Source organism: Manis javanica, chromosome 4 (genome assembly GCF_040802235.1).
Source record: "Manis javanica isolate MJ-LG chromosome 4, MJ_LKY, whole genome shotgun sequence".
Taxonomy (NCBI): domain Eukaryota; kingdom Metazoa; phylum Chordata; class Mammalia; order Pholidota; family Manidae; genus Manis; species Manis javanica.
Genome location: NC_133159.1, coordinates 114499410 through 114523512, shown reverse-complemented (window position 1 = coordinate 114523512; position 24103 = coordinate 114499410). Strand labels below are relative to the sequence as shown.

Below are 24103 nucleotides of genomic sequence, written 5' to 3'. Positions count from 1 at the left end.
GCTTTATTCTTCCTTCTCAGAATTGCTTTTGGCTATTCAGGGTCTTCTTTGGTTCCATATGAATTTTAGAACGATTTTTTCCAGTTCATTGACAAATGCTGTCAGTATTTTGATAGGGGTTGCATTGAATCTCTAGATTGCTTTAGGCAGGATGGCCATTTTGATGATATTAATTCTTCCCACCCAAGAGCATGGGATGAATTTCCATTTATTAGTGTCCTCTTTAATTTTTCTTAAGAGTATCTTATAGTTTTCAGGGTATAGGTCTTTCCCTTCCTTGGTTAGGTTTATTCCTGGGTATTTTATTCTTTTTGATGCATTGTTTTCCTGATTTCTCTTTCTACTAGTTCATCATTAGTGTTAAAGGAAAGTAACAGATTTCTGTGTATTAATTTTGTATCCTGCAACTTTGCTGAATTCAGATATTAGTTCTAGTAGCTTTGGAGTGGAGTCTTTAGGTTTTTTTATGTACAATATCATGTGATCTGCAAATAGTGAGTTTGACTTCTTCTTTACCTATCTGGATGCCTTTTATTTATTTGTGTTGTCTGATTGCCATGGCCAGGACCTCCAGTACTATGTTGAATAACAGTGGGAAGAGGTGGGCATCCCTGTCTTGTTCCTGATCTTAGGTGAAAAGCTTTCAGCTCTCTCTGTTAAGTATGATGTGGGTTTATCATATATGGCCTTTATTATGTTGAGTTACTTGCCATCTGTACCCATTTTGTGAAGAGTTTTTATCATGAATGGATGTTGAATTTTGTCGAATGCTTTTCCAGCATCTATGGAAATGGTCATGTGGTTTTTGTCCTTTTTGTTGATGTGGTGGATGATGTTGATGGATTTTCAAATGTTGTACCATCCTTGCATCCCTGAGATGAATCCCACTTGGTCATGGTGTATGATCCTCTTGATGTATTTTTGAATTTGATTTGCTAATATTTTGTTGAGTATTTTTGCATCTATGTTCATCAGGGATGTTGGTCTGTAATTTTCTTTTTTGGTGGGGTCTTTGCCTGGTGTTGGTATTAGGGTGATGCTGACTTCATAGAATGAGTTTGGAAGTATTCCCTTCTCTTCTATTTTTTGGTAAACTTTAAGGAGAATGGGTATTATGTCTTCTCTATATGTCTGGAAGATTCAGCGGTGAATCCATCTGGCCTGGGGGTTTTGTTCTTAGGTAGTTTTTTGATTACCAATTCAATTTCATTGCTGGTAATTGGTTGTTTAGATTTTCTGTTTCTTCCTGGGTCAGTCTTGGAAGGTTGTATTTTTCTAGGAAGTTGTCCATTTCTTCTAGGTTTTTCAGCTTGTTAGCATGTAGATTTTCATAGTACTCTCTAATAATTCTTTGTATTTCTATGGGGTCTGTTGTGATTTTTCCTTTCTCATTTATGATTCTGTTGATGTGTATAGATTATCTTTTTCTCTTAATAATCCTGGCTGGGGGTTTATCTATTTTGTTTATTTTCTTAAAGAACCAGCTCTTAGTTTCATTTATTTTTTGTATTGTTTTATTCTTCTCAGTTTTATTTATTTCTTCTCTGATCTTTATTATGTCCCTCCTTCTGCTGACATTGGGCCTCATTTGTTGTTCTTTTTCCAATTTCAATAATTGTGAATTTAGACTCTTCATTTGGGATTGTTCTTCCTTCTGTAAATAGGCCTGGATTGCAATATACTTTCCTCTTAGAACTGCCTTCACTGTGTCCCACAGAAGTTGGGGCATTGTGCTATTGTCTTCATTTGTCTCCATATATTGCTTGATCTCTGTTTTAATTTGGTCATCGATCCATTGATTATTTAGGAGCATGTTGTTAAGCCTCCATGTGTTTGTGAGCCTGTTTTCTTCATACTATTTATTTCTGCTTTTATACCTTTGTGATCTGAGAAGTTGGTTGATAGAATTTCAATGTTTTTGAATTACTGAGATTCTTTTTGTGGCCTAGTATGTGGTCTATTCTCGAAAATATTCCAGGTGCACTTGAGAAGAATGTGTATCCTGCTGATTTTGGGTGTAGAGTTCTGTAGATGTCTATTAGGTCCGTCTGTTCTAGTGTGTTGTTCAGTGCCTCTGTGGCCTTACTTATTTTCTGTCTGGTGGATCTGTCCTTTGGAGTGAATGGTGTGTTGAAGTCTCCTAAAATGAATGCATTGCATTCTATTTCCTCCTTTAATTCTGTTAGTATTTGTTTCACATATGTCGGTGCCCCTGGGTTGGGTACATATGTATTTATATTATATCCTCCTGTTGGACTGAACCCTTTATGATTATGTGATGTCCTTCTTTATCTCTTGTTACTTTCTTTGTTTTGAAGTTTATTTTGTCTGATATAAGTACTGTAACACCTGGTTTTTTCTCTCCATTGTTTGCATGAAATATCTTTTTCCATCCCTTGACTTTTAGTCTGTGTATATCTTTGGGTTTGAGGTGAGTCTATTGTAAGCAGCATATGGATGGATCTTGCTTTTTTATCCATTCTATTACTCTGTGTCTTTTGATTGGTGCATTCAGTCCATTTACATTTAGGGTGATTATTGATAGATATGTACTTGTTTCCATTGCAGGCTTTAGATCCGTGGTTACCAAAGGTTCAAGGGTAGCTTCTTTACTATCTAACTGTCTAAATTAACTCTTTTATTATGCTATTATAAACACAGTGTGATGATTCTTTAATTTCTCTCCCTTCTTATTCTTCCTCCTCCAGTCTTTATATGTTAGGTATTTTATTCTGTACTCTTTTGTGTTTCCTTTTACTGTTTTTGTGGATAGTTTATTTTATTTTTTGCCTTTAGTTAGTATTTGGTTGGTCTGCTTTCTTTGCTGTGATTTTATTTTCTCTGGTAACATATATTTAGTCTTACACAGACAAATTTTTGTGTGAACATACGTTTTCATGTCTCTTGGGTGTGTGTACCTGTGAGTGGGCTTGCCAGGTTGTATAGCTTTTTTCTTTGAAATATTTCTTTAAGATGAGTTCTAAAGAAATTATTGGATTAAAGGACAAGAACTTTTTCAGCATGCCCCTTGAAAGCTATTGCCCAAGTTGTTTTTCCAAAATGTTCTTAGATGTGTGCTTAATAATGTGATGTTCTTGTTTCACTGTAATCTTCCCATCAATGGGTATTATTTTTCTTAAGTGTGGTTAATTTAAGAGTAAGAATTTAACTTCATTGTTTTATTTATTATTAGCTGCCATTCCTCCTTAGACTAGGTCTCCAGATGGGAAGACCAGCTAATGTTTGAGCCTTTCTCTGATGGGCTGCTTTGGACCCCTCCTCACAGATGCCCTTGAATACTACAAATGCTGTGACAGTGGCAAGAAGAGTGTTTCTCTTCACCTAATTCTGAAAGACAGCTTTTTGCAGAAGGTAGTCAAAGCACCATGGCTTTACTGAGCACAGCAGGTGCATACCCTGGGGAACTTTGGGAGTCTTTCTCTGGGCTTTGAGGCAGAACGGACACCTTCCTTTGCAGCCTGGCTTGAGGTGGTCCCTCGCTGCTCTGATGGGTTGCGTTGTACCTGGCCAGTAGAATGCAGCCCTGCCATGGTCCTGTCCGCCCACACTCTAGGAGGGACTCAGGGTGGCCTGGCGGCTGCCATAAAAGCCTTGGAGATAGTCACGTCCCCTCTGCCTTTCCCACCTGAATTCAGTCTTTCCCAAGGTCCAGTCCACATAGTGTGTGTTTTAAGAATTGGAGTTCATCTTTATTGCATGCTCATCGTGTGCCAGGTTCCCTGTTTTGTGTTTTACATCATTAACTCATTTCATCTTCATGAATGTTCTGTTGGGGAGGTATGACTGTTTTGCCCATTTAGAAGACTAAACTGAAGTTCAGAGAGTTTAAGAAATTTGCCCAGGGCCAAATGACCCAGGACTGACAATCAAATTTCAGACCATGCCCTTGACTGAGTGTTGTCCTCTCCCTTTTCTACTGAGCAGATCTGACGACCCGCCCCCGCTTTCTGCCTGCGTCTCTCCACTCCAGTACAGCCCCCATGCTGTTACTAGGGTGATCTGTCTCAAACGCAAATATTCTTGTCACTCCTGTTGAAAAGAGCTGCCTCTGCCTCCTGCAGAAAGCCCAGACTCCTTACGGAAAATAAAAGGACTCTTCCCAGCTAGCCTCCTCTCGTTGCTTCCGTTCACCACAGTCTGGCGTTTCCAGCCCTGTCCTGGCAGGCCTGCTCATCTCTGCCAGTCCTTCCTCCTGCCTGCAAGGCTCCCCCTCCTCCTCGAGTGCTGTTCTTCCACTTCACCAGCAACTTTCCTTTGCTTTCGCTGACCCTGCCTCTCCCCTGCTCAGCGTGATTAACTCTTCCTCTGGCATCTATTGGCCCATGAATCTTCCTTTTTTCTGCACATTCCTCTTATAACACTTCTTGCATTTGTGCTGGCTGCTAGTTTGCAGGTCTCCCACCTGGTTACCTCCTTAAGGGCAGGAGCTCCATTTTGCTTGTCTTTCTGTCCCACCCTAGCACAGTGCCTAGCAGGGAGAGAGGCCTCTCAGTTAAAGTTTTAGAATTGAACTGGGAAGCCTTTGGGTGGCGTTGCATGTGTCCGTCCCCCAGGACTGGCAGTTAAGTGTCCTCTGAGCATGCATGTTTCTATAATCAGGAGCTGCTAGACCAAGGCTTGGGGCCAGGGCAGCTCGCAGGCACACCTCATCTGTCTCTCAAAAATGGCATGCGAGTGAGGTGAACAGCCCCCAAGAGGCACTCTGGGGAAGAAGAAATTGTCAGCATGTTCGCTCTGCTTTAACGTGGTTCAAGCCTGAGCCCCAGCTCCCAGGGACCTTTCATCTTCCCAGTCAACTGGCCCACCTGCGTGGCTGTCGTAGAGCAGCAGTCCCTCGGCTGGCCAGGACAACCCACCAGCACCAACTTCCTGGCCTGGGCCTGGCTCCTGCAGAGGCCCCCCTCTCCTAGCTGCTCATTGCTAAATGCCTCTCCCAGCCCTAAATCAGTGTCTTCCACCGCTCGTCTTTTGCACACTCATTTACTCCACACGTAAAATATTCCATTAAGTACAAAGAAGGGAATACATCAAACCAGTGGCTCTGCTTAGAGAGAACACACCCCAAATGCATTTTAAATCTGTGGAGTCCTCTCAAGGGAATTCCAGTTTAAAAAGAACTTGGATCAGCAGCCTCAGGCCTGTGTGGCTTAACAAGCTTCTATTTTCTCTGTTGTTCAGCTGGCCTGAAGGGCTCCTTTGTTTGGGGAAAGGGAGGATGTTGTGTCCTAATTAGGCCAGGGTGTGGAACTGTGGCTCCTACAGAGCTGCCCTTTAGAACTGAGCTCTCCAGACAGGAGAGTAAGTTAGTGATTTTGTGAGTTTGTCAGTCTTTAAGGAAAATTAAGAAGAGAGGAAAACTAAATGCAATGTGGTGTCCTGGACTGGATCCTGGACAAAAGGGTATTAGTGGAAAAACTGGCGGAATCCAAATAAAGTCTGGGGTTTGGTTAATAGTACTGTGCCAAAGTTAATTTTTTAGTTTTGACAAATGAACAATGGTTATATAAGATGTTAATGTTAACAGAAACTAGGAGAAAGGCATATGGGGACCCTTTGTACAATCTCTCCAACTTTTCAATAAATCCAAAATTATTCTAATATTACAAGTTCACTAATGAAAAAAGAAGAACAAGGGGGAAAAGCTGAGCCAGCAGCTAATTTAACTTGACTCTCACCAGTACTCTCTTTACACTTCTTACTCTGGGTCTGGAGGGTGGGCTGCCTCCAGGAACTCTGGGCCAGTCTGCTTCTGATGCAAGGGTCCTCTTTGTCCCCACTGTCTTCTGTCTGGGGATGGATTGGGGTCCAAGGCCAGATCTACCAGGAATACCTGGGTCATGTGGTTGGCAATACTGCTACATGCCGGCTGTGCACGGTGGGCTAGTTACTTGTATAGGCTTCATTTTCTTCACCTATTAGAATGGGATAACCTGCCTGAGGGGTAGAAGGGAGGGTTAAATAAGGTAATGTGAGTAGTAAAGAGCTGGGCCCAAACAGAATGTTGTGCGTGGTGAACATCGGCTTTCATTCCCCCTTCTGCTTTTCTATTCTGTGTGTGGGGGAAAGAAATGAGTGATATTTCCTTGAAGACCTGAAATCAGTGGTTCAGTGGTAGCTTTAAGTAAGAAACTGCCAGTGGGGACCAACAGCAACACTCTGCCCCCCACTTCCCCACATACCCCATTCCAGAGGTCCAGGAAGTGTGACCTCTTTTATTTTCAGTAACTCATGGGGAATCTTCTTACTACATGGTCTCTAGGACTTCTAGTTTAACATTTGGATTCCTCAGGAAATGGTGCCAGGGCTGTTTCCTTCCCATGCACATGGACCAAGGTTCCTTCTGGAACAGGAACCCCTTGTGGCTGGCTTCTGGGCATGGAGCTCTCCTGGGTCAGAAACCCAGAAATCAGAAAGGCTGGAGATATTTTCAAGATCCTGGGCCATTGAATCCGTTGGGCATAGCCTGTGGATGGCTGTTACCTGTAGGTGGCAGTGGTGACAAGGGAACGCTGAAGGAAGGGGAGTGGAGGGGAGTGTGGCAGAGCCGCCTTGGGAAAGCTGTAGTAATAATGAGAGTAATAGCAATGCCCACGGACTGTGGAGGAATGTAACTGTTAGAAGCTCTGTCAGATGCTTTATGCATGTTATTTAGTTTACTCTCACAACAACTGTGTGAGCAAAGTGCTATTATTATCACATTTTAGAGTGATAAGAAGATTTGGAGAGGTCAAATTATTGTCCTGGGGTCATAGTAATTGGCAGAACAAAGACTCACCAAAGTCTGAGTTCAAAACCCCTGCTCATATGCTCTCTGATGATGGCCATTTCTCCTGCTTCAGGGTCCAAAGGGAGAATTTAGGGACATCTGGGAGCCTAATTATAATCTCATCAGACCACCCAGTGCCTATCACCCAGGGGTTTCAGAAGGGTTCACAGTCATTATTTCACTTCTAAAGGGCCCTCATCAGCCTACGGTTGGGCCCTCCTGAAGGAATGAAGATATCCTGCCTTCATGCAGCTTCAGGTGTAACGAAAGAGCCAAGAAGGTACTCGTGGCTCATCAAGCCAGTAAGATTGGAAGAACCTCTCAGTTTAGCATTAAAATGGCCCTGAAGGCTCAGTCATGCACAGATTGCCCTTAAGTGTCAGAGCCCATCAGAAGGCATCACCAGGGAGGGGATAGTATCAAAGGAGGCTCTGGAGAAGAAATGGGATTGCAGCTAAGCATGGGTACTTGGCTGGAGTGAAGGCTTTCCAACCAGAGAAGTCTCAGGTGATTTCCTCAGGGCTGGAATCAGAGATACAAGGCCCTCGGCTTTGGATCCTGATGTGTAATTCCTGCTTTCACCCTCCAGTAGATACCCTACTTTAGAATGAGGACTCAGATGAAGTCTTCTCTTTAGCTTTGTTTGCTCTCACAGTGTATGATTTGGTTTTGTAAAAGAGTATTTAAGCCCAAGGATGCCCACTTTCACCAAGGCTATTCAACACAGTATTAAGTTCTAGCCAGAGCAACTAGGGTGGAAAAAGAAACAAAAGGCATCCAAGTGGGAAGGGAAGAAATAACATTATCCTTATTTACAGATGGCATGATCTTATATGTAGAAAACCCTGAAGATTTCATGAAAAATATTTTGGAATTAATAAACAGACTTAGCAAAGTTACAGTATACAAAATCAACACTCAAAAATCAGCTGTATTTCGAGGTGAGGCTTAGAACCTCACCCCACCCCCCTCCGTTTTGAAAGAAATCTTCTGTATCCGTGGATGTTTTGTTGCCCTTGTCTAGCTTGGATTAATACTTAGTCTATAGGCACACACCTGATCATCTACATTTGCCCTCTTACAGCACTAAATTATGTTTTCTACCTTTATTTTGCATCTACCTACCACTTCAGCATTTTATTTTAAAAAAAAATAAGGGAGAAATGTGGGATTCACATATAAATCAAGTACAAAAATCAAATGAATAATCATATCTGACTTGATTGTTTATAGTTCATGATGTGTGATCAAAACCGAAAGTTTCTGTGATATGACTGCCCTTGCACTGTTCACCATGTAAGAACTTGTTCGTTATGCTTCAGAAGATTGGAGACTGTTGAGAATTAGGCTTAGGGTTGATTAATGATTGTGCATTGAGTCCCCTATACAGAATTTTATTGTTGTTAACAACCATTTGATCAATAAATATGAGAGATGCCCTCTCAAAAAAAAAATCAGCTGTGTTTCTATATACTAACAATGGATAATCTGAAAAGGAAATTAAGAAAACAATTTCACTTACAATAGCACCAAAATAATAAAATCCCTAGGAACTAACCAGAGAGGCAAAAGACTTGTACACTGAAAACTACAAAACATTGCTGAAAGAAATTAAAGGATGCATAAATAAATAGAAACACATCCCATATTCATGGCTGGAAGACTTAACATTTTTTAAATGACAGTACTACCCAAAGTGATCTACAGATTCAATACAGTCCCAGTCAAAATCCATTATTTTTTTTAAAATTTTATCATTAATCTACAATTACATGAAGAACATTATGTATACTAGGCTCTCCCCTACCCCAAGTCCCCCCCACAAACCCCATTACAGTCACTGTCCATCAGCATAGTAAGATGTTGTAGAATCACTACTTGTCTTCTCTGTGTTGCAAAGCCCACCCCTTTCCCCCACCCCCCACATTATACATGCTAATCATAATACCCCTTTCTTCTTCCCCACCTTTATTCCTCCCTACCCTCCCATTCTCCCCAGTCTCTTTCCCTTTGGTAACTGTTAGTCCATTCTTGGGTTCTGTGATTCTGCTGCTGTTTTGTTCCTTCAGTTTTTCTTTTGTTCTTATACTCCACAGATGAGTGAAATCATTTGGTATTTGTCTTTCTCTGCTTGGCTTATTTTGCTGAGCATAATACCCTCTAGCTCCATCCATGTTGTTGCAAATGGTAGGATTTGTTTTCTTCTTATGGCTGAATAATATTCCATTGTGTATATGTACCACATCATCTTTATCCATTCATCTACTGATGGACACTTAGGTTGCTTCCATTTCTTGGCTATTGTAAATAGTGCTGCGATAAACGTAGGGGTGCACCTGCCTTTTTCAAACTGGAGTGCTGCATCCTTAGGGTAAATTCCTAGAAATGGAATTCCTGGGTCAAATGGTAAGTCTATTTTGAACATTTTGAGGAACCTCCATATTGCTTTCCACAATGGTTGAACTAATTTACATTCCCACCAGCAGTGTAGGAGGGTTCCCCTTTCTCCACAACCTCACCAACATTTGTTGTTGTTTGTCTTTTGGATGGTAGCCATCCTTACTGGTGTGAGGTGATATCTCATTGTGGTTTTAATTTGCATTTCTCTGATAACTAGCGATGTGGAGCATCTTTTCATGTGTGTGTTGGCCATCTGAATTTCTTCTTTGGAGAACTGTCTGTTCAGCTCCTCTGCCCATTTATTAATTGGATTATTTGCTTTTTGTTTGTTGAGGTGCATGAGCTCTTTATATATTTTGGATGTCAAGCCTTTATCGGATCTGTCATTTACGAATATATTCTCCCATACTGTAGGGGACCTTTTTGTTCTATTGATGGTGTCCTTTGCTGTACAGAAGCTTTTCAGCTTGATATAGTCCCACTTGTTCATTTTTTATTTTGTTTCCCTTGCCTGGGGAGATATGTTCATGAAGAAGTTGCTAATGTTTATGTCCAAGAGATTTTTGCCTGTTTTTTTTCTAAGAGTTTTATGGTTTCATGACTTACATTCATGTCTTTGATCCATTTCGAATTTACTTTTGTATATGGGGTTAGACAGTGATCCAGTTTCATTCTCTTACAGGTAGCTGTCCAGTTTTGCCAGCACCATCTGTTGAAGAGACTGTCATTTCCCCATTGTATGTCCATGGCTCCTTTATTGAATATTAATTGACCATATATGTTTGGGTTAATGTCTGGAGTCTCTAATCTGTTCCACTGGTCTGTGGGTCTGTTCTTGTGCCAGTACCAAATTGTCTTGATTACTATGGCTTTGTAGTAGAGCTTGAAGTTGGGGAGTGAGATCCCCGCCACTTTATTCTTCTTTCTCAGGGTTGCTTTGGCCATTCGGGGTCTTTGGTGTTTCCATATGAATTTTTGAACTACTTGTTCCAGTTTGTTGAAGAATGTTGTTGGTAATTTGATAGGGGTTGCATCAAATCTGTATATTGCTTTGGGCAGGATGGCCATTTTGACAATATTAATTCTTCCTAGCCAAGAGCATGGGATGAGTTTCCATTTGTTAGTGTCCTCTTTAATTTCTCTTAAGAGTGTCTTATAGTTTTCAGGGTATAGGTCTTTCACTTCTTTGGTTAGGTTTATTCCTAGGTATTTTATTCTTTTTGATGCAATTGTGAATGGAGTTGTTTTCCTGATTTCTCTTTCTATTGGTTCATTGTTAGTGTATAGGAAAGCCACAGATTTCTGTGTGTTAATTTTGTATCCTGCAATTTTGCTGTATTCAGATATCAGTTCTAGTAGTTTTGGAGTGGAGTCTTTAGGGTTTTTTTATGTACAATATCATGTCATCTGCAAATAGTGACAGTTTATCTTCTTCTTTACCAATCTGGATTCCTTGTATTTCTTTGTTTTGTCTAATTGCCATGGCTAGGACTTCTAGTACTATGTTAAATAACAGTGGGGAGAGTGGGCATCCCTGTCTTGTTCCTGATCTAAGAGGAAAAGCTTTCAGCTTCTCGCTGTTCAGTATGATGTTGGCTGTGGGTTTATTGTATATGGCCTTTATTATGTTGAGGTACTTGCCCTCTATTCCCATTTTGCTGAGAGTTTTTATCATGAATGGATGTTGAATTTTGTCAAATGCTTTTTCAGCATCTATGGAGATGATCATGTGGTTTTTGTCTTTCTTTTTGTTGATGTGGTGGATGATGTTGATGGATTTTCGAATGTTGTACCATCCTTGCATCCCTGGGATGAACCCCACTTGGTCGTGGTGTATGATCCTTTTGATATATTTTTGAATTCGGTTTGCTAATATTTTATTGAGTATTTTTGCATCTATGTTCATCAGGGATATTGGTCTGTAATTTTCTTTTTTGGTGGGGTCTTTGCCTGGTTTTGGTATTAGGGTGATGTTGGCTTCATAGAATGAATTTGGAAGTATTCCCTCTTCTTCTATTTTTTGGAAAACTTTAAGGAGAATGGGTATTGTATCTTCTCTGTATGTCTGATGAAATTCCGAGGTAAATCCATCTGGCCTGGGGTTTTTTTTCTTGGGTAGTTTTTTGATTACCGCTTTAATTTCTTTGCTGGTAATTGGTTTGTTTAGATTTTGTGTTTCTTCCTTGGTCAGTTTTGGAAGGTTGTATTTTTCTAGGAAGCTGTCAATTTCTTCTAGGTTTTCCAGCTTGTTACTATATAGGTTTTCGTAGTAGTCTCTAATAATTCTTTGTATTTCTGTGGGGTCCCTCATGATGTTTCCTTTCTCATTTCTGACTCTGTTGATGTGTGTTGATTCTCTTTTTCTCTTAATAAGTCTGGCCAGAGGCTTATCTATTTTGTTTATTTTCTCAATGAACCAGCTCTTGGTTTCATTGATTTTTTCTATTGTTTTATTCTTCTCAATTTTATTTATTTCTTCTCTGATCTTTATTATGTCCCTCCTTCTGCTGACTTTAGGCCTCATTTGTTCTTCTTTTTCCAATTTTGATAATTGTGACATTAGACTATTCATTTGGGTTTGTTGTTCCTTCTTTAAATATGCCTGGATTGCTATATACTTTCCTCTTAAAACTTCTTTCCCTGTGTCCCACAGAAGTTGGAGCTTTGTGTTGTTGTTGTCATTTATTTCCATATATTGATGGATCTCCATTTTAATTTGGTCATTGATCCATTGACTATTTAGAAGCGTGTTGTTAAGCCTCCATGTGTTTGTGAGCTTTTTTGCTTTCTTGGTACAATTTATTTCCAGTTTTATACCTTTGTGGTCTGAAAAATTGGTTGTTAGGATTTCAATCTTTTTGAATTTACTGAGGCTCTTTTTGTGGCCTAGTATGTGGTCTATTCTGGAGAATGTTTCATGTGCACTTGAGAAGAATGTGTAACCTGTTGCTTTTGGGTGTAGAGTTCTATAGATGTCTATTAGGTCCATGTGTTCTAGTGTGTTGTTCAGTGCCTCTGTGTCCTTACTTATTTTCTGTCTGGTGGATCTGTCCTGTGGAGTGAATGGTGTGTTGAAGTCTCCTAAAATGAATGCATTGCATTCTATTTCCTCCTTTAGTTCTCTTAGTATTTGTTTCACATATGCTGGTGCTCCTGTGTTGGGTGCATATATATTTAGAATGGTTATATCCTCTTGTTGGACTGAGCCCTTTATCATTATGTAATGTCCTTCTTTATCTCTTGTTACTTTCTTTGTTTTGAAGTCTATTTTGTCTGATACTAGTACTGCAACACCTGCTTTTTTCTCCCTATTGTTTGCATGAAATATCTTTTTCCATCCCTTGACTTTTAGTCTGTGCATGTCTTTAGGTTTGAGGTGAGACTCTTGTAAGCACCATCTAGATGGGTCTTGTTTTTTTATCCATTCAGTGACTCTGTGTCTTTTGATTGGTGCATTCAGTCCATTTACATTTAGGGTGATTATCAATAGGTATGTACTTATTGCCATTTCAGGCTTTAGATTCGTGGTTACCAAAGGTTCCAGATTACTTTCCTTACTATCTAAGAGTCTAACATAACTCACTTAGTATGCTGTTACAAACACAATCTAAAGGTTCTTTTCTATTTCTCCTCCTTTTTCTTCCTCCTTCATTCTTTATATATTAGGTATCAAATTCTGTACTTTTTGTCTATCCCTTGATTGACTTTGGGGATAGTCAATTTAATTTTGCATTTGCCTCGCAATCAGCTGCTCCACCCTCCCTATCGTGATTTTACTACCTCTGGTGACAGCTCTCCAACCCTAGGAACACTTCCATCTATAGCAGTCCCTCCACAATACACTGCAGAGATGGTTTGTGGGAGGTGAACTCTCTCAGCTTTTGCTTATCTGGAAATTGTTTAATCCCTCCTTCAAATTTAAATGATAATCTTGCTGGATAAAGTAATCTTGGTTCCAGGCCCTTCTGCTTCATGGCATTTTATACATCATGCCACTCCCTTCTGGCCTGTAAGGTTTCTGCTGAGAAGTCTGATGTTAGTCTGATGGCTTTCCTTTGTATGTGATCTTATTTCTGCCTCTGACTGCTTTTAACAGTCTGTCCTTATCCTTGATCTTTCCCATTTTAATTACTATGTGTCTTGCTGTTGTCTTCCTTGGGTCCCTTGTGTTGGGGGATCTGTGGATCTCCATGGCCTGGCAGACTATGTCCTCCCCCAGATTGGGGAAGTTTTCAGCTACTACCTCCTCAAAGACACTTTCTATCCCTTTCTCTCTCTCTTCTTCTGGTATCCCTATAATGCGAATATTGTTCCGCTTGGATTGGTCACACAGTTCTCTCAATATTCTTTCATTTTTAGAGATCCTTTTTTCTCTCTGTGCCTCAGCTTCTTTGTATTCCTCTTCTCTGGTTTCTATTTCATTTATTGTCTCCTCCACCGTATCGAACCTGCTTTTAATACCCTCCATCGTGTTCTTTAACGATTGGATCTCTGACCTGAATCAATTCCTGAGTTCTTGGATGTCTTTCCGTACCTCCATTAGGATGTTGATGATTTTTATTTTGAACTCCCTTTCAGGAAGAGTCATGAGGTCCATATCATTTAAATCTTTCTCAGGAGTTGTATTAATAGTTTTACTCTGGACAAGTTTCCTTCAGCATTTCATGTTTGTATATGGCGCCCTCTAGTGTCCAGAAGCTCTATTCTGGAGCTGCTGAGCCCCTGAAGCAATGTCGGGGGTAGCAGGGGAGCAGTACTGGTGCCTGGGTGTAGGAAAGAGCTGTTCCCCGCCTCCTGGCTGCTATGCCTTTCTCCACTGCCTGCACCAGTGGGCGGGTCACACAGGTATAAGTTTTTGTCCCAGAGCAGCCAGATATGGATCCCTGCTTTCCACAAGCAGCCAGAATCCCAGTCTCCCCAGGAACTCTGCCTGTATTAACTTTCCAACCCAGTAGTCACGCGACTCTCATGAAAGCACCATGAAATGTACGTTTGTGCTCCCAGAGCAGATCTCCAGAACTAGGTATTCAGCAGTCCCAGGCCTTCCACTCCCTCCCTGCTCCATTTCTCTTCCTCCCGCCAGTGAGCTGATGTGGGGGAGGGGCTCGGGTCCTGCGGAACCACAGCTCTGGTACGTCACCCTGTTCGGTGAGGTCTGCGCTTTTCCCCAGGTGTGTGCAGTCTGATGCTGTCCTCTTTCCTGTTTCTCTCTCAGGATTAGTTGCGCCAGTTAAATTTTCTAATTGTGTCCAGTTTTAGGAGGAAGCCTCTGTCTCTCCTCTCACACCGCCATCTTTAATCCTCTCTCCAAAATCCATTATTTTTTGCAGAAATAGAAAAATGCATCCTAAAGTCCATATGGAATCTCAAGGGACTCCAAATAGCCAAAACAACCTTGAAAAGAAAGGGCAAAGTTGGAGGACTTACACTTCCTGATTTCAAAACTTACACTAATCAAAACAGTGTTATCCTGGTGTAAGGACAGACATAGACCAATGAAATAAAATAGAGAGCCCAGAAATAAACCCTCCCAAATATGGTCAATTGATTTTTGGCAAGGATGCAAAGACCTCTTTCAGTGGGGGGAAACAACAGTCTTTTCAACAGATGGCACTGGAAAAACTGGATCTCCACATGTAAAAGAATTGGCCCCTTACCTTCTACCATATAGAAAGTTAATTCAAAATAGACCAAAGACCTAAACATAAGAGCTAGAACTATATAAAAGTCTTAGAAGAAAACTTGGAAGAAGCTTCATGACATTGGATTCTGCAATGATTTCTTAGATATGTTACCAAAAGCATAGGCAACAAAGGAAAAATATAAATTTGACTTAATCCAAATTAGAAACCATTGTGCATCAAGGAACATTAAGAGTGAAAAGGCAACAGAATGGGAGAAAATATTTGCAAAGATGTAGCTGATAAAGGATTAATATCCAGGATATGTAAGGAACTACAGCTCGACAACAACAAAACCCACCCAGTTCAAAAATGGCCTGGAATAAACATTGATCCAAAGAAGATATACAAGTGGCCAATAAACACATGAAAAGATACCCAACATCACTAAATCATAAGGAGATGCAAAGCAAACCTACAATCAAATACAAAATAACAAATGTTGGTGAGGATGTGGAGGAATTGGAACCCTTGTGCACTTCTGGTGGGAATGTAAAATAATGCAGCCACTGTGGAAGACAGTTTTGTTATTCCTCAAAAGGTTAAACAGAATTGCCATATGATCCAGCAATTCCATGCCTGGATGTATACCCAAAAGAATAGAAAGCAGGGACTCAAACAGATACTTATACACTCGTGTACATAGCATTATTCATAATAGCCAAAAGGTGGAAACAACCCATATGTCCATCCACAGATGAACAAAATGTGGTTTATACACACAACGGAATATTAGTCAGTCCTAAAAGGGAATGAAATTCTGATACAGGCTATGATGTGGGTGAACCTTGAGGACATTATGCTACATGAAATAAACCAGACACAAAGCAGGAATTACTGTATAATTCCACTTATCTGAGGTTCCTAGAGTCATCAAATTCATAGAGACAGAAATTGGAATGGTGGGTGCCAGGGACTGGGAGAAGTTAGTTAGTGTTGAATGAGTATGTTGTTTCAGTTTGGGAAGATGGAAAAGTTCTGTGGATGAATGATGGTAATGGCTGCACAACTGTGTGAATGTACTTAATGCCACTGAACTGTACACTTAAAAATGGCTAAGATGGTAAATTTTATGTTATATACATTTTACCACAGTTTTTAAAAATCACCGAAAAAGAAGAAAAAGTATATATAAGCCAACATACTGTCAGAATGGGTGGAGCTCTGGAGGGTGGATCAGAGATCATTCAGGCCTATTACTTCATTTGACAGGAAACCTAATGCCCAGAAAGAAAGGGGATAAATAGTCCAAGAGCTTCAGACCAACAGTGGTAGAGCTGGGACTGGAACCAGGGTCACTTGACTCCCATGCTCCTCTGCACTACATGTGGGCAGGGACCAGGTCTCTCTTGCCTTCCACCATGTCCTTGGTGTCCAGCACTTGGGAACTGTGCAGTCCATTTGTGTCAGCTGGATGACCAGGTTGCACTCCTTCCCAAGTCAGGGTTCTCCATTAGGCTCCTGCCCCAGGGGTCCTGACTGGAAGGTATAGGATGGGACCCAGGCAGGAATATTTTTTAAAAGCTTCCTGGTGTTTGTAAACTGTACCCAAGGCTGGGGAGTACTATTCTACATCATGCTCTCCCCTGGTGCCCTCTCTAGCTGGGGAGTGAGAGACAGGGGCTTAGTAGCTTCCTCTGGGACTTCACACAGTCTCTGGCTGGTTCTTCCTGGCTTGCCTTGTTGTCCTCTGCTTAAAGAGACATGTGTTTGTCATCCTGTGTGTGTGGAGTGCCATTAGTTTTCCTCCCCAGCTCCTTGGCACCGAGGCTGTGGTGTCTGCCCAGAGTGCTGTGGTTTTCTTCTGTTCCAGCTCAGGCTGGGCTGGGTCGTAGCAACTGTCTCCCTGCCTCTGCCGTTACACTGACCTCTGAGGCAGGTCTTAACCATCTCCCTCTCTATAGCTCCAAGGACAGGGCTTGGCGTATCTCAGGTTCTGCCAATCTCTAGTAAATGGCATGGAGACCATGGGGTTTAATTTGCCCTACAGTTACAGAGAAGGCTGCCTCCCAGTGGTCTGCAGGCTGGACAGAGGCACTTTGTGTACCTTCCTTTGGCGCTGTTATCTTCCTTTTAAGAAGGGTGAGAGATAGTGAGGACAGCTGCCAGAAAAAAAAGGATGTCCTATAAAGTAGGGCTGAGTATTTGGAATTCATTCTCTCATCTTTCCAGTGGGAGTGGAGCAGCTGCAATTAACATTCACAAAGCCCACTAGGAACCTGAAGCAATAGGCAATAACGGATCTATGTAGAATGTCAGGATGGATTTTTCCTTCCACCTGACTGGTATATGCAACCTGCCTCTCTAGCATAGAGTAATCCAGAAGGCTCATCTCATGTTATTGGTGAATACAATCAGTTGAGACTGCTGTCTAACCAAAACCCCCTTTCTTCTTTCTCCATGCCTGGCGCAAAGCAACCCTGAATGCTCTTCTGCTGGGCAGCACCTCTGGCTCTTACCCACACTCTTGGTTGTTGGGGAGGTAGATAATTGGGCTTTTTTCCCCTCTATTCTCACCAAAAGAAATGTTGCTGAATGCAAAATGCTAAAACCAGCCTTCTTTTGCCTTCTGGTGTTGGCTGCTTCTGAAGTCACTCTATTTAACATCAAAGTGTAAAAGGCAGCAGCCAAGAAATCAAGCCACTGGGTTGTAATGCACCTCCCTGCAGGACTGCCTTGGATCTCAGAGTGAAAGGGAAAGGCAAAGGGTGCAGCCCAGAGCTCTCTCATCGCTGTCAGGGTTGAGGCTTCAGAGTGTCCTGGCCCCCAGATTACACCAGGATGGAGGCAGCCTTTTTTGAATGGGGAAAATCCCATGGCAACAGCATCAGGATGACATATTCTTTTGCACTGAGTTTAATGGGAGCCCTGCTCTCCCCAGTCCATCCCAACCCAGCCTTGCCCAGCCCAGCCCTACTGTGAATGGCCCTGTCATGCCCAGACTGGCCCAGCCTTGCCCTGCCACCCCTGTCCAGCACAGCCCAGGCCTGCCCTGTCCAGCTCTTTCCAGCTGTGCCCTGCCCAGCCCAATCCTGCTCAGTCCTGCAACTGCCCAGCTCTGCCCGGCCCTACTCAGCTCAGCCCTGCCCAGCCCTGCCCTGCTCAGCTCTGTCTTGCCCATCTCTGCCCAGTCCTGCCCTGCCTGGCCCCTGGCCATTACCATATCACTAGAGACTTCTGAAAGGTCAGCCTTTTACAGCCAGGATCACTGGTGTTTTGATCTTTATCCATCCTAAGGGCTGGCTGTTGGGAATGACTTGCCCCATTGCTCCCTGGGGCCTTTGTTTCTGCTGTTTCACCAGATTTATCTGAGATTTTGACAGCAGAAGAAATGAGATTAAATTTTGCTCCCTCTGGTCTGGGGACAGAACAGAGTGAAGGACTCCACGTTGATTTGATTGTCCAGGGTTCCAGGGGCAACCAGATACAACTTTGTTCCCATTGCTGATAATTCCTTTATGAGGAGAGAGAAATCAGAACTGATTTGAGCTTCTTTGTCAGCCTTCTTTCCCTCGTCTGTTTCAGCAGAGTCAAATACCCACAGTTGTATTTATGTGGCATTTCCAGCAAAATGAAAAGAAAGAAGCATGCTTTTTGGGTTGGTTCTTTATAATCAAAACAAGTATCTGTCTTTTAGCTTGAAAACCCAGAATCTGAGTAATGGAATGGAATGTGCTACCCTGAGGATAAGTTATCATGCCTTTGAACCCCTTCCTGATATTATTAGAGGAAGGGAGAGGGTGAATATAAGGTTAATGGATTCTGCTGCTAAACCGAACTTGGAAATGAGGTTTCATTGATTTAATATTTCCTCTATTAAGCCTCCCAAGACAGTGTCCCTGTGGCCCTACCAAGTGCAATCACAGTACTTTCTTCCTTGTGAGAGTCTGTGTCACAGCCCCTGTGTGAGGGGGTCAGACCACCAGTGCAGGATGGCCCTGTGGCCAGCTGGCCTCTCCCCTCACTGACTCAGAAGGGTTGCAAGCCCAGGCCTTCAGGCAGAGTGGCTTCATTAGGATTGGCCTCCTCTGGGGGAGGCTGCTGGATTTGTGGCTACAGACACTCTCCTGCTGCACATGCCCCAAAGAGGGAGTAGAAACCAGGCAGGGGAGGGCTGTTCAGAGACAGAGAGGGTCAGTGCGGTGGGGAGAGCAGTAGGCTGGAGACAGGGATCATTTCATCCACATGCTTACTGACTCGGGAACCTTGCTGTGGCCTCTCAGTCAAGCCTCTCTGGTCTCCAGGCAAAGCCATGTGCCTGGGGGGGGGAGGGCGCTGCTGTCCCCGTTGGTGATGCTGCCAGTGCCACCTCTCAGCCTGTCTTTGGTCTAAGCTGATGGTGCTGTGAGCCGTCCTTCCTGGGTGCCTACCCTTATCCCTGCCCTTCCCACCATGGTTACTACCGGTCCCTGGGTGGCTCTCATTTCCCCTACAGGCCCAACTGTGCCACTCACTGGCTTCATGACCTCATCGCCTCTCTTCCACCTGCCTGCAGTAGAGGGAGCAGCGTCTCTGGGCCTGTGTGGCTCTGAACAGTCTGCCGCAGGTTCTCCTCCCTTCCTTTCCCTTCCACTCAGTTTCCTCTGTTTGCAGGCAGACAGCAAATGCTGCCTCTGGCCCTGCCAGACTGGCACCGTCCGTGGACTTTGGTTAAGGACTCCCTAAACCTCGGGCTTTCCCAGCATCTTGCCCAGTCTGCTGCATGCAGAGCATTCCTGAGGTGGAATTGCACCAGCGGTCAAGATCTTTAGGTGCCAAGGGGAATGAATAAAGTAGGCGAAAAAGTTGGGGCATATCTTTCTTGGTGAAAATTAAAGCAGCGAGGCTTTTAAATGCAGACTGAAGGCTGCTGCATAAATGTTTTGAGCAATGGCTATATTTTTGGAGTGTGTTGTCACTGCTTGTAACTACAGCCTTTGTTTGGATGTGTGAGTTCTAGTATGTTCTATAAAAAACAAGTGTCACTTCTCCATAGCTGCACCCAGTAAAACAAGGACTCTTCCAGCATGTACAGAGTCAGTCTGCTTTATTACTTTGTATCAGCAGAAGTGTGGGTTGTATGAAGCTGTTGTTGAAATGGTGGTGATGTTACTGGTCTCATGAATTGTAGAGTGAGCATGGGGCAGGTTCAGAATTTGTCTAAGGCATCAACTTCAGATCTGAACCCCAGCTTTGCTAGCAGGTGGGGCAGTCTCTTGCAAATGCCTGGGCATTAGAGACAGACAGACCTGAGATCAGATATCATTCCCCTAATTCAGTTATGTGATCCTGGCTAAGTACCCAGCCTTTCTGAGACTCCTTTCCTTCTTTTTAAATGAGGGAGGGAATAATGCTTACTGTAGGGGTCTTTTTTTGTTTTGTGTTTAAATTTTTAATTGTGTTAAAACACATGTAACAGGAAGTTTGCCATCTTCACCATTTTTTAGGGGTGGAGTGCTTTCACATTATTGGGTGACCAATCTCTAGAACATTTCCATCTTGCAAAGCCCAGGCCTGGGTCTCCCTCTGGGTGCCCTCCAGGGGAAGCGGCTTCCCTAGAGCTACCCTGTTGGCTCAGCCCATCTGCTGGGAGGAGTATGTAGGGGTTCTGGTCCCTTCCTGTTTTCTGGCAGGACCCCCTCTTCCAGGAGCAATGTAAATCAGTTTTCTCTCTGACTTTACAGAAAAGGCAACAGACGGCTCCCTGCAAAGCGAGGACTGGACATTGAACATGGAGATCTGTGACATCATCAATGAGACGGAGGAAGGGTATGTGCCTCCCCCTCCTCCTGTGAAGCCTGTCAGCTCCTGGCTGCCACTCAAAGCCTGGCAGGGCTCAGGGTGTTGGGGGTTTTACTTCTCATTTTCTTTGTGGTCTGTTTGCTTTGGCATTTAATGAGCTGACACTCTTAAATTATCTTCCCTCTTCCTCGCCACCCCCCTTCCCCATGGCAGTGCTTGAGTTAGAGTAGCAACGGCCTCTTTTAATAACCTGCTTTTAATCACAAGTGAAGGTGAAGTTGCTTGGTTACTTGGTCTCCAGGGGTCCTTAATCTCTGTAGCCTTAGTCACCTCCTCCAGCCCCTCCTTCCCGGCCTCTGCCTCTCCCTCCCAGGCGTGGGGCTGTCTCTGCCCCACTTTGCTGGGCTCAAACCCCTAGAATCGAAGAGCCTGGAGGCCAGGAGCGAGAACCTGCAGGTGAAGCCCTGAGCTGCCAGGCTTTCTGACGTGGGAACATGACCCACTCTCTCACCTTCCTGCACCACCAGGCCTGTTCTCGACCTTGTTGTTCACCACACGTCCTCCTCAGCTATGTCACAACTACAGTCTACTTATCTTTCTTCTGAGTTCGTCTGCATTTGGCCCTCCATCCATACCATAAACATGGGGCTTACAGCAGCCACGCCATCTCTACCATGTCCAGCAGATGGTGAGGAGAGGCTGGACACAGGCTTGCTTCTTGGCCCTGTCGCTTCCAGCCTTCCTGCACAAATGGGGCTGGCCTCTCAAGGCTGGTCCTGCCTCCGTTCAACAAATACAGAATGACCATGCTCTATTGGGTCCTAGTATAAGTATCAGGACATAGCAGTGAGGACAGACAGACAGCCTCCCCTCCAGGAACTGACCATCCAAAACGGGGAGGCAGGCCATAAACAAGCTAGGCCATGTTACATAGTCAGCTGGTAACAAGACTGGTGAGAGATGAAGCTGGAGAAGGAGAAGGCCTGGAGTGAGTGATTTTAAGTGGACTATTCAAGGAAAGCCTCCCTGAGACAGCCATGAGCAAAGACTTGAGGAGATAGGGAGTGAGCGTGAGTGTTTTCCTGGGGAAGAACTTCCCACGCGGAGGGAGGGGCAAGCGCAGGAGCCCTGGGACAGAGGGTATCTGGTGTGCTTCAGGCATAGCAAGGAGGCTAGTGGGGCCAGAGCAGGGTGGGCAGGGAAGGTAGACTTAGCAGATGAGGTCGGAGAAGCTGGGACCCAGGTAGCGCAGGCCCACGGGGACTCTGGCTTTGCCTCTGGGTGAGAGGGGAGGTCCTCGAAGGATGTGAGCAGCAAAGGGGCCTGGTCCAAGGTCATTTTAAAGAGATTTCTCTGGCTCCTGTGCCCAGAGTGGCCCAGCTGGGGCAGGCCCAGGGAAGAAGCAAGGAAGTCAGTCAGGAGGCCATCGCAGTGGTCCTGGTGTGAGAGTGGTGGCTTTGGCCAGGGTGGCAGGAGAAAAGGATAAGAAGTGCTCAGATTCTGAATATATTTAGAAGGTAGAGCCGATGGAATTTGCCCTTGCAGGTGTGAAAGAAGAGAAAGGTCAAGGATAACTCCAGGGTTTGGGTCCTGAACGGCCACGGGGTGGAGCAGACAGGTGTGCAGAGCTCGGTTCAGCTTGAACCCTTCAGATCTCAGCTACTGACTGGATCCTGCTGCCATGGTGTCTGGTGTGAGGGGCAGTGGCCTACCCTGGAGATGTAAGTCCAGGAATCTTCAATGAAAGATGGCATGTTTCTGCCATCTAAATGTAGGTCATCAGCATGGTGTCCACACATGGACATGTCACACAGTTGTTGAGGACCATGCATTCATGAAGCCATAGTCACTGGGCTCCCACTGGCCATCTTCCTTCAGGCCCAATTAGGTTCCTGTCTTCCTCATCTCCCCTGCTCATTCACTCCTTTAACCAGTTGTCTAGCCACGTCTATGGACCCTGCAGTGTGGCTGGTTCCAGGACACCACAGTGAGAGCACCAGGCTGCTTTGCGGTGCTCACCAGGCAGGGTGGGGCGGGCTGTGGCCTGGCGTGTGCCATTGCAGCAGTCTCAGGGAAAGGCTATGGGATGCCTCCTGGAGGAGCAGGCTTTGGGCTGGGCCTCCAGGTTGGCAGGAGGAGACGTGTGCCATGTGGGTAAGCGTGGCGGGAAAGGGTAGTTTGTTGGGGACACAGCATCTGGGTGAGCAGGGAAGAAGTGGGGAGGAGGAGTGGGAGTGGGCATGGAGACTGGAAAGGCGGCCTGGTCAGACTGAGAAGAGCCTCTTCCTTGTCATCCTCCCCTGGGGGCCTGCACCCTCCAGGCAGCCCATCTACCTTTGCTCCTTTCCTCCCATGCACCCTCCAGGCTGCAGCAGAGGGTCTCTTAGCAACTCAAGACTCACCAAGTTCCTCCCCTGCTACCAAGCCTTCTCTCAGGGTAAAAATCCGACCATCAGGGACCCTGCGTGCTAGCTGGGCCTGCAGCTGTCCCCCTGGGGCTGCTCCCTTGTCTTCCTGTCAGCCCCACGGAGCTTTCAATTCCTTGAGTTTTTCACATTCCCATACCCAGTTTGCCCACAAATGGGGGGATAAACACATAGGCTCTGGAATGGAGCTTCTTCATTCCAAAGGGCTGATGTCTCCTCCCAGGAGAGGCAGGCCAGCTTCCTTTCCAGTTCTCTACTCACTGTCCTCCTAAAGTGAGCTGCGCTCCTGTTCCTGCAGGCTTGAGTGGTAGCACCTTGTGATTCCCGGGGGTTTTCTGTTCTTACCTCTACTGTGAGGTGACTGTCAAAATCTCATCCTAAGTGGGGGAAAAACTCCAGAAATTCGGCTAATGGTCAGGTAGCTCCTTCCTGCTTTAGGGTTTCAGTCCTGGAGGTCCTATTTCCTCACACCTCTCCCTTTCACCAATTAGTTCCGCCTGTCACTGGATCTTAGGTTGAATCTCATTTCTCTGACACCCCTCTCTGCTAACTGTGACAAGTCCTCCATTGTATGATTTCATAATACCCTGTATTATCCTACACTCACCACCATTTAAGCTGACATATTTGTGTGAGGTTAGAATGTCTGTCTCCTCCCCAAGCCCATCAATTGTGAGCTCCATGAGGGCAGGAATTCTGTTTCACTCACTGTTGTATCCCCAACACCTAGCATAGTGCCCACATAATTGGCTCTTGACAAGCATTTGTTAAATAAGTAAACGAATGAATGAAGTCCCTAAGGAACTCGTCTGAGAGGGAGGCAAACAAGTGAACAGAAGCCTAACACAGCATGACCAGAGAAGCTGCATATAGCGGCTGAGACACACTGGAGCGTGGCAGATACCAGAGACACTAGAGCCCCTCTGGCCTTGGGGCTGTCAGCAGCAAGGCTTTCTGGGGTGAGGTGACACCCCCGTGGAGTCTTGCCGCATCCAAGGACCTCAGCCAGGTTGGCTGGGTGGATGGCAGGGGAGGAGGGTGGAACCCAGACTGGAGGGCAGTGTGTGCAACTTGTACATAGGCAGGGG

General features: G+C 44.3%; 1 protein-coding gene across 4 annotated transcripts in view; it reads left to right on the top strand.

Annotated features, from left to right (window-relative positions):
* Window positions 1-24103, top strand: part of TOM1L2 (target of myb1 like 2 membrane trafficking protein) — a 147772-nt gene that overhangs the window by 53850 nt on the left and 69819 nt on the right. For all 4 annotated transcript variants that reach the window (XM_037019575.2, XM_037019574.2, XM_037019572.2 and 1 more), the window contains one exon: window positions 20532-20616. In XM_037019575.2, coding sequence (XP_036875470.1) covers window positions 20532-20616 — 85 coding nt within the window. The remainder of the gene's footprint in view (window positions 1-20531; window positions 20617-24103) is intronic.